The sequence below is a fragment of the Elephas maximus genome, chromosome 15 (genome assembly GCF_024166365.1).
Source record: "Elephas maximus indicus isolate mEleMax1 chromosome 15, mEleMax1 primary haplotype, whole genome shotgun sequence".
Taxonomy (NCBI): Eukaryota; Metazoa; Chordata; class Mammalia; order Proboscidea; family Elephantidae; genus Elephas; species Elephas maximus.
In genome coordinates this window covers 66,899,360-66,912,434 of record NC_064833.1, presented here as the reverse complement: position 1 = coordinate 66,912,434, position 13,075 = coordinate 66,899,360, and the positions used below count along the sequence as shown (strand labels likewise).

At 40.8% G+C, this 13,075-nt stretch overlaps 1 protein-coding gene across 1 annotated transcript in view; it reads left to right on the top strand.

The window, feature by feature from the left end:
- The first annotated feature begins 1,463 nt into the window (after nt 1–1,463).
- The window catches only part of CRISPLD1 (cysteine rich secretory protein LCCL domain containing 1), a 54,511-nt gene continuing 42,899 nt past the window's right edge, over nt 1,464–13,075 (top strand). Inside the window, exons 1-2 of the mRNA XM_049854276.1 lie at nt 1,464–1,943; nt 2,972–3,291. Coding sequence (XP_049710233.1) covers nt 3,034–3,291 — 258 coding nt within the window. The 5' untranslated portion in view covers nt 1,464–1,943; nt 2,972–3,033. The remainder of the gene's footprint in view (nt 1,944–2,971; nt 3,292–13,075) is intronic.

Here is a 13,075-nt window from a genome sequence, read left to right as displayed (position 1 = left end):
TACCAATGCATTTAACCTCATTTACTTATTAGCTTAATTCCCTTTTTCCTAATTAAATTTTCTTTGAAAATACTTCAAGTAGTGTTACTACTTTTGATTTTTTTAAATTCAATACTCAGCATTGTTTTCTATGCCGCATTAAAACTGCAGTATAGAAATATATTCTACATCTGCTGCGACAAATGATAGGTCTTTTATTATGAACTTTGGAGTCTTCTATCAGTTTGTAGGAGGGAAAGGTAGCCGAGCTCTGTAAGAATTATAAATGATGATTCCAAAAGTATAAACAGAACAGACTTTTTCTGTGTAAGCTGCCCTAAAATTGCAAAAGTACACCTTTTATGACAGTGGCATGTGCACCAAACCCTTTCATCTTCTGCAACCCTCTGATGGATGAAGCTTCCCTTTTCTTCACTGTGAGAGGAAGCAAGGCCTCACTTTCAACAGAGGCTTAGACCTGAGTTTTCAGGTTTGGTAAACAAAGTGTAGTTGGATGGTGGAAAGAGACAGGTAGCAGCTTGGAATGATTTGGGAGTGACCACTGGAAGGTTTTACTTTATTTGATCATGTGCCAAATAGTCTAGCATTTACAAATAAAGAAAATTGAAATTATGGCTCATTACAGAAGGGAAGTAAAGCTTTATGAATAAACACGTTCTTCTCAATAGGAATGGATCTGTGGAAGGAGCAACTCACTTACTAGGGGGAGCTTTTGTGAATTTAAAATTAGTTTAGTAATTTTTCCACTCCAGATTGCAACATGAACAGCAGGTAAACCGCCTCTCACATTTCACCATCTACCCTAGGGCTCAGGTTTGAGTTGGTGTCAACCTAGCGCAGATAAATTGAGCGACCCGAGCGAATACCGAACATTTGATGAGTGAAGTGAGGCTCTCCATCTTCAGATAATCCTGAGTCAAAGAGAAAAGGCTTCTCAGACCACCCTGTCAGTCATTCTCTGATGTCTCCTTTCTCATTTGGCCATCATCAAGGTTTAATGAGTCAACGCGTACGATTTCTCAATTCTAGATATTAGATCCGGACAGCACAGCGATCTCCTAGCGAAAATCAAAGAAGTCTTTCCCATTTCCGCTCCAGTTCGTCTTCTGGGTCTCCAAGATTGAAGATGTTAACCCCATCCGCATTCCCACCCCATGCTCTCTGGGACAACTCCTTTTCAGGAAAGGTTGCCAGCTATTTTAGCATCTTATCAGGAAGGAGTGGGGAAGAGGATCTTTAGAAGCAGAGGAGGTCTGGTAGGCGGAGGAGTTAAGGGCCCTCCTTGCATACACACATCCCCCAGGGTCCAGACCTTCCACGCCCCAGTCTGTGAAGCTCAAAACACGCCCACAATGGCCCAGCGTCCGGGCCTAGTTGGGCCCGGGGAAGGTAGGCCCGCCTGCTCCTTGCTCCTCCGGCGGGCACCCTGCCAGGGCGGGCGGAGGTGGGGGTGGGCGAGGAGGGGCGCGCACGTGACGTGCGCAGGCCTCGATAAATGCCCGGAGCGCTAGGGAGCCGCGGAAGCGCTCAGCTCCTAGCTCTGCGCGCCGCCGCTGCACCGAGCAGGAGCGCGAGGTCGCCTCCAGTCTGCGCCTCGGAGACCTGCCTGTCTCCCCGCCCCTTGCTCCTGCAGAAAATGCTCAGAGACGGCCGGGCGCCCGCTCTGGCACGCTAATAGGCAGTTCTTTTCCTCTCCAACTTCAGGTTCTAACTTTGGAGCGCTTTGCAGCCGCTTCTTCCAGGTCTGCAAGGAGGCGCGGAGTCAGAGGCTCGGATCCCTCTGCAGTCAGCGCCCTGGTCGCCCCAGGACGTACCGTGCGGTGCCCGGGTCCTTTCCGAAAGGGGCTCCTCTGTTTTCAGTCGTGTGTGGCGGCTGGGGGGCGGCTACCACAGGCCGGCGTCTCGTTCGGCCCAGCGCTCCTAGCGAACTTCACACTGGAGAGGTAAGGGAGTTTCTAAAACGCATTGCTGAATACTCAAAGCTCCCACCCTATCCTGTCCACTTTCTCCTTTTTAATCCTTACTTTTGAAAAAGCCAATTCGTAGAGAATCATCAGCCATGGACGGTGGATGGGCTGCTTGGAAAGCAGCGGCGATGGGGATTTGCCAGAGCTTGGGCTCTTGCGAGTGACTGTGAGTTTCACCTTTTCCCTCCTGTCGCGCTCTTTCCTTTTCGGTTAATACATAAAGTGCCCGTGATGTATAGGAGGAAGAGCAGTTTGCTGGTAGATGGCTGGCTCTCTCGGGGTCGGACCACAGGCGAGGCACAAACTTTCCAGGAAATGAGTGCTCTCCTGAGCTGCGCTTGGGCAAGAGGAGACTTCCCCTGTGGTTCAGCCATTCATTCGCAATGATTCACTGGGCCCTCTATCTGTATTTGTGGATACCTGTGTAAACAGCATTTTATACTTTTAAGCATTCGCCCTCGATGGTTGCACAATATGATTAATTGATGTTCCAAAATTGTATACCTGAAAAACGTTGAATTGGAAAATGTTGTGTTTTATATATTTTTACAATAATAATAATAAGAATAAATCACCCTTGCTTTCAAAATGTTGTGGTTCCTGCCAACCAGAGATGGGATACTGGAATGAAATGATACCTTAGAAACATGGACCCCTAAATTGGTATAAAGCATTCTAGGTATAGCCATTTAAAGCCTTATCATTCAAAAATCATTTTCAAGCTTTGATTCTTTTGGATTATTTCTGTCTTTTATTTTTAGCCTCATGTGTATCAGCTTGCAAAATATAATTGTTTTATAGAAACAATGCCTTTGTGAAAAGGCACCTGGAAGAAACAATAGGGATGGAGAGAAGTTAATTTTACAAAGTGGGTGTCCATTTTCTGGTATTTTAGAGACAAATCAAACTGGAACACTCCCATTCTCAGTATTGTTTTACTTTTGTTATTAGAAAATTAACGTCTGCTGGTATTTTCATCTTAATCACATTACATGTTGTTATAGCCAAAAGGAGTGGAAGAGCGTGTCTTGGAGATTATCCCGGGGAAATCCTGAGGTCATTCATTATGAAGTGTACCGCCCAGGAGTGGCTCAGAGTAACCACAGTGCTATTCATGGCCAGAGCAATTCCAGCCATGGTGGTTCCTAATGCCACTTTATTGGAGAAACTTTTGGAAAAGTACATGGATGAGGATGGCGAGTGGTGGATGGCCAAGCAAAGAGGGAAAAGGGCCATCACAGACGACGATATGCAGAGTATCTTGGACCTTCATAATAAATTACGAAGTCAGGTGTATCCAACAGCTTCTAATATGGAGTACATGGTAAGGAAGTCAAGTGGTATGTACAAAGAAATGTTTATGGATGCTTTCAGTCACCACAGTTAAATGCTCTCCTGTTAGTCTTTATTTTTAAGTGTTTATCTTGTATAAAATTTTAAAAAATAATAATTTTTTTTTCTTTGGGGGAAGGGATCTTCTTCTGCATATTTTCTATGAGTCGGAATCGACTCAACGGCAGTGGGTTTTCTCATTTCTAGGAGCTCCTTGAATTTTTGAGTAAAATTCATTACATTTAGGTGCACAGCATTCCTACTAGAAACCAAACCCAGTGCCCTGGAGTTGATTCCTGCTCATGGCAACCCTGTAGGACAGGGCAGAACTGTTCCACAGGGTTTCCAAGGCTGTAGATCTATCTTTATGGAAGCAGACTGCCACATCTTTCTCCTGCAGAACAGCTGGTGGACTCAAACTGCTGACCTTTCAGTTACAGCCGAGTGCATTCTCACTGCGCTGCCACCAGGGCCCCTTGGCATTCTCACTAAGGGCTTGAAATTCTACTCTTACCTGGAAGGCTGCTGTATTGGAAACGCTGAGCTGCTGATGTGTTATTCGCTTTTAAGTGATTTAGTAGAACAACCGTTTTTGAATTTTTAACTGATGGAAACATCATTTGAACGGCAGGTGTGAAAAATTCAGGGACTAATAATTTGAAGATGCTTTCTGGGTTGCTGATATCTACGTTCTCCCATACATTGTAGAGTACCTTTCTGTGGTTGTTTTAAAGAATTCTTTGGTGGTAGCTTTTTTTCTGAATTTATTATTTGTGAGCTTTGAAATACGAAAATAAGCCTGGGCAAATGCTCCTTCTTAATAACTTTATGTTCGGTCTTAGTGTAAATTAGCAAGTTTAGAACCACAATTACATCTTTAAGACCATTGGCATAATTCCCTAATGTACTACTTAGTACCCTAAATCCTTAGAACATTTTCAACAACTCATTATTTTAGTTGCATGAATTGAGAATGCACAAGCAAACACTGATAATAAATAATTGCTGGTGATAGCAAAGCTTGTTTCATGAACATTGGGAATGATATTTCCTCTTTGGATACATTCTCATTTTTCTTTTTTCTGTGTTCACATTAGCTGTGACATTGCATTAGTCCTATTAGTTGTGTGTTTACATTAGTCTCCCCTTGGGTGACTTTCATGAAACTCGGAAGTTCTAAAGTTCATTATAAAATATAGCATTATATTTTTTTAACTTTTGCTGGAAAAATACTTGAAATAAAAGTAGGAAATAATCAAGAGAACCCATCAGACGTTAAGAGTTGGCGCTTGGGTTTAAATTCTACCACTGACATGTACTAGCTATGTGACTTTGGGCAATTAATTTTTCTCTACTTCGGTTTTCTCGTGTGTAACATCTGCCCTTACCTCAAGGAGTTGTGAAGATGAAATACAATTATGTGTGCGAAGTTTTAGCTCATTATCAGGCATGATGTATAAGGCCTCAGTAAATGTTACTAAGACATGTAACTAATTTCATGTCTCCTCAGACAATAGGATGAGGAAATTGATAGCTCTTTTCAAAAATCTGTGCAGTATATGGCATCTGTCATGTCTTCCATTTTTGCTTTTTTGTGTAGTTTAAAGTGGTTGCCTAAAGTGCAGACCTCTCTGACCTTCATCTGTGAGCCTTCAAACAGAAATAGCAATTATGGAGCCTTTGTAGTTGTACTGTGTGCCTATTCTATGCATAGAGGTATTCAGTTGCTTTTTACTTAAAATAAGGAAGAACTTGGGAGTTCAAATCCACAAAAAAGAAACCTGAGAATATTTGTGTATGTTATAAGTAATATGGAAATAATGAAAGAACAGTTCTGGGATTCGTTTTCATCTCTGACTTCCAAAAAAAATAGCTGCCTATTGTATGATGTCTGGCCTGGGGTGTTTATATGAGTTTCTTTTTGGTTTCACTGGTTTCATTCTATCCTTGAAATGTAGATTCAGAAACAAGCCAGGGTTTATAGTGTGTTGCCCTTAGATACTGTTAGTACTGGAACTGTGTCTGGGCCATTAACTGCAGTGCAGAGGAGCTCAGTGCCCAACTCTAATATTCAAGCACATTTTTTTGTAGAATACACATTTAAGGAAAAGTCTCAAAGAACCTAGTAGTTCTATTTTATTGGAAATACTGTTGATTTATGTGACATCTAACAGTGTAAGTACAGATGTTGCTCAACCTTGAAAAACACAATTTATTCAGATATTTAAAGTGCGTTTATTCTGAGAAAACACCATTTAAATCTGGCCAAAGAGCTTGTTCCTCTAAAATCTGCAGTGCCCTGTGATAAGTGCTGCTACTTCGGGCCCCTGAGACGCTGTATGTCATAACGCATTAAAAGTTCGAATAGCTGGTTACTTTCTCTGACATTTGGTGCTTGTTTTAGTCTGCTCTTTGTTCTTGCATATCTGGCAGCCAAGCCGCATCCACATGTATTAACATCACATCTCTCCCCCCACTTTTATTTAATTAATAAGGCTAAAAACAGCCTCTGGAAAGCCACCGCTTTCCTTGAAGAGCTTGTAGGCTGATAGAGAAGAAAGAATAGATACCTTTGAAATTTTCAGGTAAGCAAGGACATATAATTGTTTGTTCTCACCTGTAAGTAATGCCAAGGGAGCACAGAATGATGGAGCACTCCTCGTTGTGAGAGCTAATTGCTGGAAGTTCTCGGGAAAGATGAGCTATGAGTTGCTCCTGGAAGGCTATTAGGACTGTGGATTATGAGGAAGAGTGGAAGGCACATTGCAATTAGAAGGGAGTGGAATAGATAAAAACATGGTGGCGGAAATTGGCAAGCCGGTTGTTGGGAACTGGAAGCAGATTAGGTTGATGGGAGCACAGAACCTATGGCAGAGTCAGGAACGGGGGAAATGAGTGATTGGTTACATTGAAACCAGTAATCCTAAAAAAGGGAGATTATCTGAATTTTAGTTTAGGGTAAATCAAGAAACTAGAGCTTTTAGGTCATCCAATAAAGCTGTTGCAGAGGAAGCAATCGATTTGAGGGAATATTGGCTGTGGACCTAGATAGCAGCAGGCGCACATTTTGTCTCTGCCGCTTATCGGTGTGTGCTGTCTGACAGCAAGCATTCTGGGCATTGATTTTCTCATTTGTAAGAATAGGTGTAATAATTTAAACCATGCAGTTTTAATGAGATCAGACAGTTGATATTGCTAAACATATTCTCTTTCTTCAAGCCTTTCTTTCCATGGATTTTAAAACTCCATCACTCAGCCCTTTTGTTTTTCTAGTTGTTTCATAAACTTGTCCTTGTTTTCTGCTGTCTCTTAAAAGTTTGTTTCCCAGGTTGTTCCTGTGGTCTTCTCCCTTCCAATAAGACCTTATTTACTCCTTTGACTTTAAATACTATTCATATTTTGATGAATCCTTAGTCTGTGTCTTTATCCAAGAACGCTCTCTCTGGAGCTTCATTTGCATATTTCCTGCTGGCCATCTGCATGTAATATACTCCACAGTCAATTCAAGCTTTCTTTTCTGGAAAGAAAACTGTCTTACCCATTTCCTCCACCCTCCCCTGCAAACCTACTTCCCTTTCTGGGTTCTCTTTTTCAGTTAATGTCATCAGCATCTGATCAATCTTCTGTAAGCTAAAAAAAAAAAAAAAAAAAAAAAAATTGCACACTCTTTAAATACTCCCTTGAAAGGACCCTCGTTGCCAGACAGATTAAGCACTCAGCTACTAACTGAAAGGTTGGTGTTGTGAATCTACCGAGAGGCACCTTAGAAGAAAGACCTGGCTATTTCCAAAAAGGTCACAGCTTTGAAAACCTTATGGAGCACAGTTCTACTCTAAAATACATGGGGTCACCATGAGTCGGAGTCAACTCAATGGCAACTGGTTTTCAACTACTCCCTTACTCTCTTCTCTCCATACCCATGGAACATAAAAAAAAAAAAAAAAAAAAAATATATATATATATATATATATATACAGCTACTTGCCAAATTCTGTCAATTCTGTCTCAGAAATGTCTTGAATCCATCTTTTCTATCTCATCCTTACTTTTCCTGCCCACACTGGGGTTAGTTATTTCACGCCAAGGCAGGTACAGCATTTTCTCACCCAGGAGACTAGTTTTTTCTGCCTTCTTCTACCTTCCTCACTGTTACCAAAGCTGTCTTCCTTCCCCCAAACAAATCTTCGATGGTCACTGTGCTGCACGAAACTTTCATTGGCTCTAGCAACAAGTTAAAGCCCACCTTGATTAGCTTATACGCTGAGGCATTTCCGCCTGCCTTGTTTCCCTTAATATCCTTGGGCATATTTCAGTGCGTTCATACCGAACCACTTAAAGATCACCGTGCTTCCTCGTGCCCCTGTGCCAGGAATGTCGGTGCTTCTTGTCTCCTCCTAACAAATTCATACGCATCCCTCAAGAAGAAACTCAAATGTTGTTTTCACTGTAAAGCGTTCTCCGGTACATCCATCCCCCTTCCTCTCTCCTCCTGCGTTCCTGAAGCATTTTATTCAAGTTGATTTATGAAATTAAAGCTTTGTTGCAAGTCAGCAACTTAACAGGTCTGTTTTCCTTTCCAAGATTTTATGAATCTTTTTTTTAGAAGGGTCAAGGTTATACCTTATTTATCTTTAGAGGTGCTCAATACATATTGATTGTTTGAGGTCTGTTGACTGCTCAGTAGGTATGTGTTGAATGCAGGGATAGGTGGAAGAGGTAAGATTGAAATAAATATGCAAAACAGGTAAGGCAGAGGAAACAAAATAATAGGGTCATAGAAGGTAAGATATCACCAGTACAAGAGATATTGACGTGAGAAATTGGAAACACTAAAGAGGAAGGCATAAATGCTTCAAGTAATGAAAAAAAATTTAAAAAATATTTATGGGGTGCTAGAAGTTGCCCTTTAATATAAATCTACTGATCTAAGGGTAAAGACATTCAAATGTTCTGCAGTTTAAATAATGAAATGAATATGCCTTGCTGCAAATTTTTAACACAGAACCTCTAAAAAAATTATAGAGCTACTAAATTTCATCATAGTTTACTGTAATACAAACTGTACCTAAGTCTAGAATGTGCGTTAGAAATCAGAGCACTTGACCTAAAAAGGACACATGGGCCAATTATGTAAACCGTTTTCCACTATTATAACTTCCCGTGTCTTTTAGAGAACTGTTGACAGACACGTTGATGGCTGTGCCTGCTTATTCTCATCTCACATATGGGTGAGAGAATGGGCAGAGCCCTTGGCATAGCACTGTTCCAAATGTAAAACAAAATACATCTGAAGAACTCTTCTTTTCTTGGCTATCAGCCAAATAACCAGTGGTACTTCCAGTCCGTGCTGCATGTCGACGGAAATGATGGCTTAATTCCAGTTGGTCACTTTCATTTTTTCTAAGGCCATGCTTAAAATTGGAAAAATTTTTTTCTCTTCTATGCTTAAGTCCAGCAGATAGTTCCAGAAACTGGACATGGACAACCTAGTTAGTTAAACAGGGGGATGCGCCTCTGGAATATACTCTACTTCTGAGTAACCTGGGCCAAGCCTGCAGACATGACCTTTGGCTTGTGAGTTGCCCTGTTAACCCTCATAAGTCCATATTTTCTGGCATTTGCCGTCTGTGACCATCTTTTCCAGAATAATTGCAGATAAAGAAATGATGACCTCATAACTCCTTTACCCAAAGTTCAGTGTTTACACATTTCTTAATCTTGATAAAAGTGTCATAAATCCCTTTGCAAATGAGATTTTATTGCAACTCTTGGTTATAGAACAATAGTTTTCTTGCTGTGTACTCGTGTTTGCTTTGTAATTTTCTCATAAATATTTGTGTCTTTTATTTATTTACAAAATAATCTACATGCACTTAAAAGTATATGAAATCTCTTGGTTCAAAGAATGTTATTACTTAAAGTTACTAATATTTCTTCATTCTGAATTTCAAATTTTAATTTTTCTAAAGTGTTTTCATTTTATTAGTAATATTGCTTAGAAACAATAAAATATATTTTGTCTTAAGTATCTTAGACTACAGAATTTTTAAGTTTATCTAAATTTGGATAGATACTAGTTTTATTTTTAGAAATTGATACTAGAAAATTAATATATTCTTCGTTTGGGAAATTATGCAATAGTTGTCAGTCCCTTTAGAAAAAAATGTGACATTGCAATCCAGCTTTGTTGAACTTGGTGATTACTCTGGAGCTCTGGGAAATTAAAGACTCCTTAAGTGTAAAAAAAAAAAAAAAAAAAATTTTTTTTTTTTTTTAAGTGTAGGAGCCCTGGTGGCACAGTGGTTAAGAACCAAAGCTGCTAACCAAAAGGTTGACAGTTCGAATCCACCAGCTGCTCCTTGGGAACCCTATTGGGGCAGTTCTGCTTTGTCCTGTAGCGTCGCTCTGTAGAGTCGGAATTGACTCAATGGCAGTGGGTTTTTTTGATTTTCATAAATGTAAAGAACATATTTAGAGTCTTGGAAAGGCAAGAAAAGTCATTTCAGTAGTAGAATGGAACTCCCAGAACCAGAAAAATGCTGTAACATTTTGAAATTGTTATTTTTATCCACTTGCGTATTTAACAGATACTGGGTTTTTTTATCATACGCCAGGAATAAATGTGAAGGCCCTAAACCTCCAGGCTCAGTAAGGGGCCCAGGTGGCTGGCACAGAGTGAGTGTGGGGAAGTGTATGAAATGAGGTCGGAGGTTCCACTGGCAGGACAGACACAGACTCACTTTTAGTCTGAGCGATGAGAAGCCATTTGAGGCATTTGAACAGAGGAGTATCATGATCTTACTTACATTTAATCCGGATTGTTCTTGTTTTGTTGAGAATAGACTCTAGGTGGTGGGAGGAGGAGCAGGGGTGTACACAGGGAGACAAGGCTATTGCGTTAATACATCCAAGAGCTGAGGGCAGCTGGAGGGGAGAGTGCGGGTGGGATGCAGTGAAAAGTGGTAAGAGGTGGCACGTGCATCCACTGAAACCCCTTTGTAACCGTCACGTGGTGGGAGCCCTGGTGACGTAGAGGTTAGGTGCTTGGCTGCTAACCAAAAGCTTTGTGGTTCGAATCCACCAGCCACTCTGTAGGAGAAAGATGCGACAGTCTGCTTCCCTAAAGACTATAGCTAGGAAACTCTATGGGGCAGTTCTACTCTGTCTTATAGGGTTGCTGAGTCGGAATCACCTTGATGGCAATGAGTCAGATCAGTTGAACCGTTACATAAGTCTTGAAAAATTCAAGGAAACTTTGTTACAATTGATTTGCTCAGCCAGGCATCCATTAAACTGAGAGTTCCTACATCTGCTGTAAAATTGAAATCCAATCACGTCTTGGCTGCAGTTTTGTGGATAACTGGTGGCAGTTGTCCATTTTAATTTAAATATCAGTGGGGAAGCTTCTGGATCCCTTAACTTGCGGGGACTTCCAAAATGGTTGCCGATTCCAGAAATCATCTGGTTGCTTGGCATCCATTTTGCTAACCCAATCCCAAGAGATTAGAGGAGGTGGGGAACCAGACTTTGCCTCCTCATTTCCCAGGATATAGATATCTCTGCTGTTTTTCTACCTGGTCCACTCTCTCCTCCCCAAACCCATTCCACTCCCTCACTCCTGCCGTATACAACAGAAGATAAGAACTTTAACATGAGAAGTGGAACAGGACCATGGTCCAGTTCCTGTCCAGTAATCACCAACTGCACTATCATGTGAATTTTATTTTATTTTGGAGGTAACGCAGATAGATTTTGCGTGTGAAGCTTGACTCTAAAGTTTTTTATCTAAGGAACTAGAAGTACTGGATTGTCATTTCTTAAGATGAGAAAAATGTGACCAGGTTGTGGTAGGAAAAGCCGGATTTAATTTCGGACACACTGAATTTGAAATATAGCTTAGATAGTCAAGTGAATTTGTCAAATATGCAATGAGGTGTATGGCAGTTAGATATATGGGGTTCCGTGTGGAAGATAAAGTTAGGATTCATCAGCATTTAGATGGTCTATAAAGCCACGAGTACAGATGAGATCACTTAAGGAAATGAGCATAGATAGAGAAGAGATAATGTTTGAGAAGTAAGCCCTTGAAGAACTTTATGAAGTGTAGGAGTGGGGAAGATGAGGAAGGAAATTTGGGATTAGGAGGAAAACCAGGGAATCATGATGCCCTGGAAGCCAAGTGAAGAGCTTTTTTGAAGGCAGAAAGGATGATCAGCTCTGTCAAATGCTGCTCCTAAAGGCAAGTAAAATGAGGACTTAGAAGGGTCCATGGAACTTAGCAACATGGAGGCTAAATAAACAAATAAGACAGTTTGGGTGGAGTCATGGTGGTGAAACGCTATCGAAAGGTCTCGAGAGAACGGGTTGGGAGAAAGTAGCATGTTTACTATTTCTCTTATGCATCAATTGCGTCGCATCTACTGTGGGCCAGGTGGTACCCACAATCTTAACCCTGTAACCAGAAGTTTTCAACTATGGCTTTTGAGCTGAGAACTGAATTACAAGAAAGAGCTGATAGAGATATAGTAGACCTGTCATTCTAGGCTGAGGTTCTGAGGAATGAGGCTGGAGTTTTCAAGGTCAAAAAGAAGGTCAGTGGCTTCAGTTATTCACTAATCAGGAAGGTGTTAGAAAGTGAGGTAGACACATAAGCATGGGCTAGATCCTTTTATAGGCGAGGAGAAATTTGGATTTTGTTGTGGGTGTGTTGGAAAGCCATTGGAAGATTTTTCTCAAGTGATTGATACAGTCTCATTTACAGTTTGATAAAGTTAGTCTAACTTCTTTGTGGAGAATGATCAGGAGGAGGGTTAAGGCTGAAAGCATAGACATGTTAGGAAGCCATTACTATATTCTTGGTGAGAGATGGTAGTGAGTTGAACTAGGGTGATGAAGGTGGAGACAGAGAGAAGTGTAGGTAGTCTCAAGTGTGTTTTGATGGCATTACTGACTGATCTTGCTGATAGATTTCATGTGAAGAGAGGAGGTAAAGCTTAAACTGAGACATGAAAAATTGACCCTATAATTCAGATTCTTTCCTTTTCTCCTTCTTAACTATCGCATTCACCTATTCCCTCTTTGTAGGGTAGCGACTGTCACCATTAATATAGGGCGACAGCCTCCTTTTCACTACTTTTAAGAAGTGCTTATAAACTAAAGACGATGTGAAAGTTTGAACATTAAGATTCCATAGGGACTAATGTTTAAATCATTCTAACTTGGTGGAGGAAGAGTGGAAAATGGAATGACAAAATTAGCTGATGACAATCCTGCTGGGTAGTAAAAAGCGAAGTGCAGCCAGCGACAGGATACATTTTAAAGGCCACATGAGTGAGAAAGGAGGAAGTAAAATTTAAAAGTGGGGAAGCTTGAGTTGGGGAGCAACTAAATAATAGGCTGATGAACTATTAGATAAGACCTGGAAATGAATTTGGGAGTTACTATGTATAGACCTTTCCCATATATTGTCATTGTAACTCCAACAATACAAAGTAACCATCAGAACACTGGACAACTTCATGAAGGTGCTGGGAGTAAAATATAAAACTGTATCTTATACTTGCCTAAGATATGGCAAAACTATTCCTGAAATAATGAATGACTGGATACACTCAACGAAACTGGAATAAAATCAGGTATTGTCCAGAGAAAGAAAGCCAAATGTTGGAGGAGGGGTGGCTCACCAATGAAGATGGAATAAGAAATTAGGAACTCCTGTCTGGAAAGTAAAGGCCGAGAGGTCTGTTAAATCAAAGGAAGGTAGGAGTAACATGAGT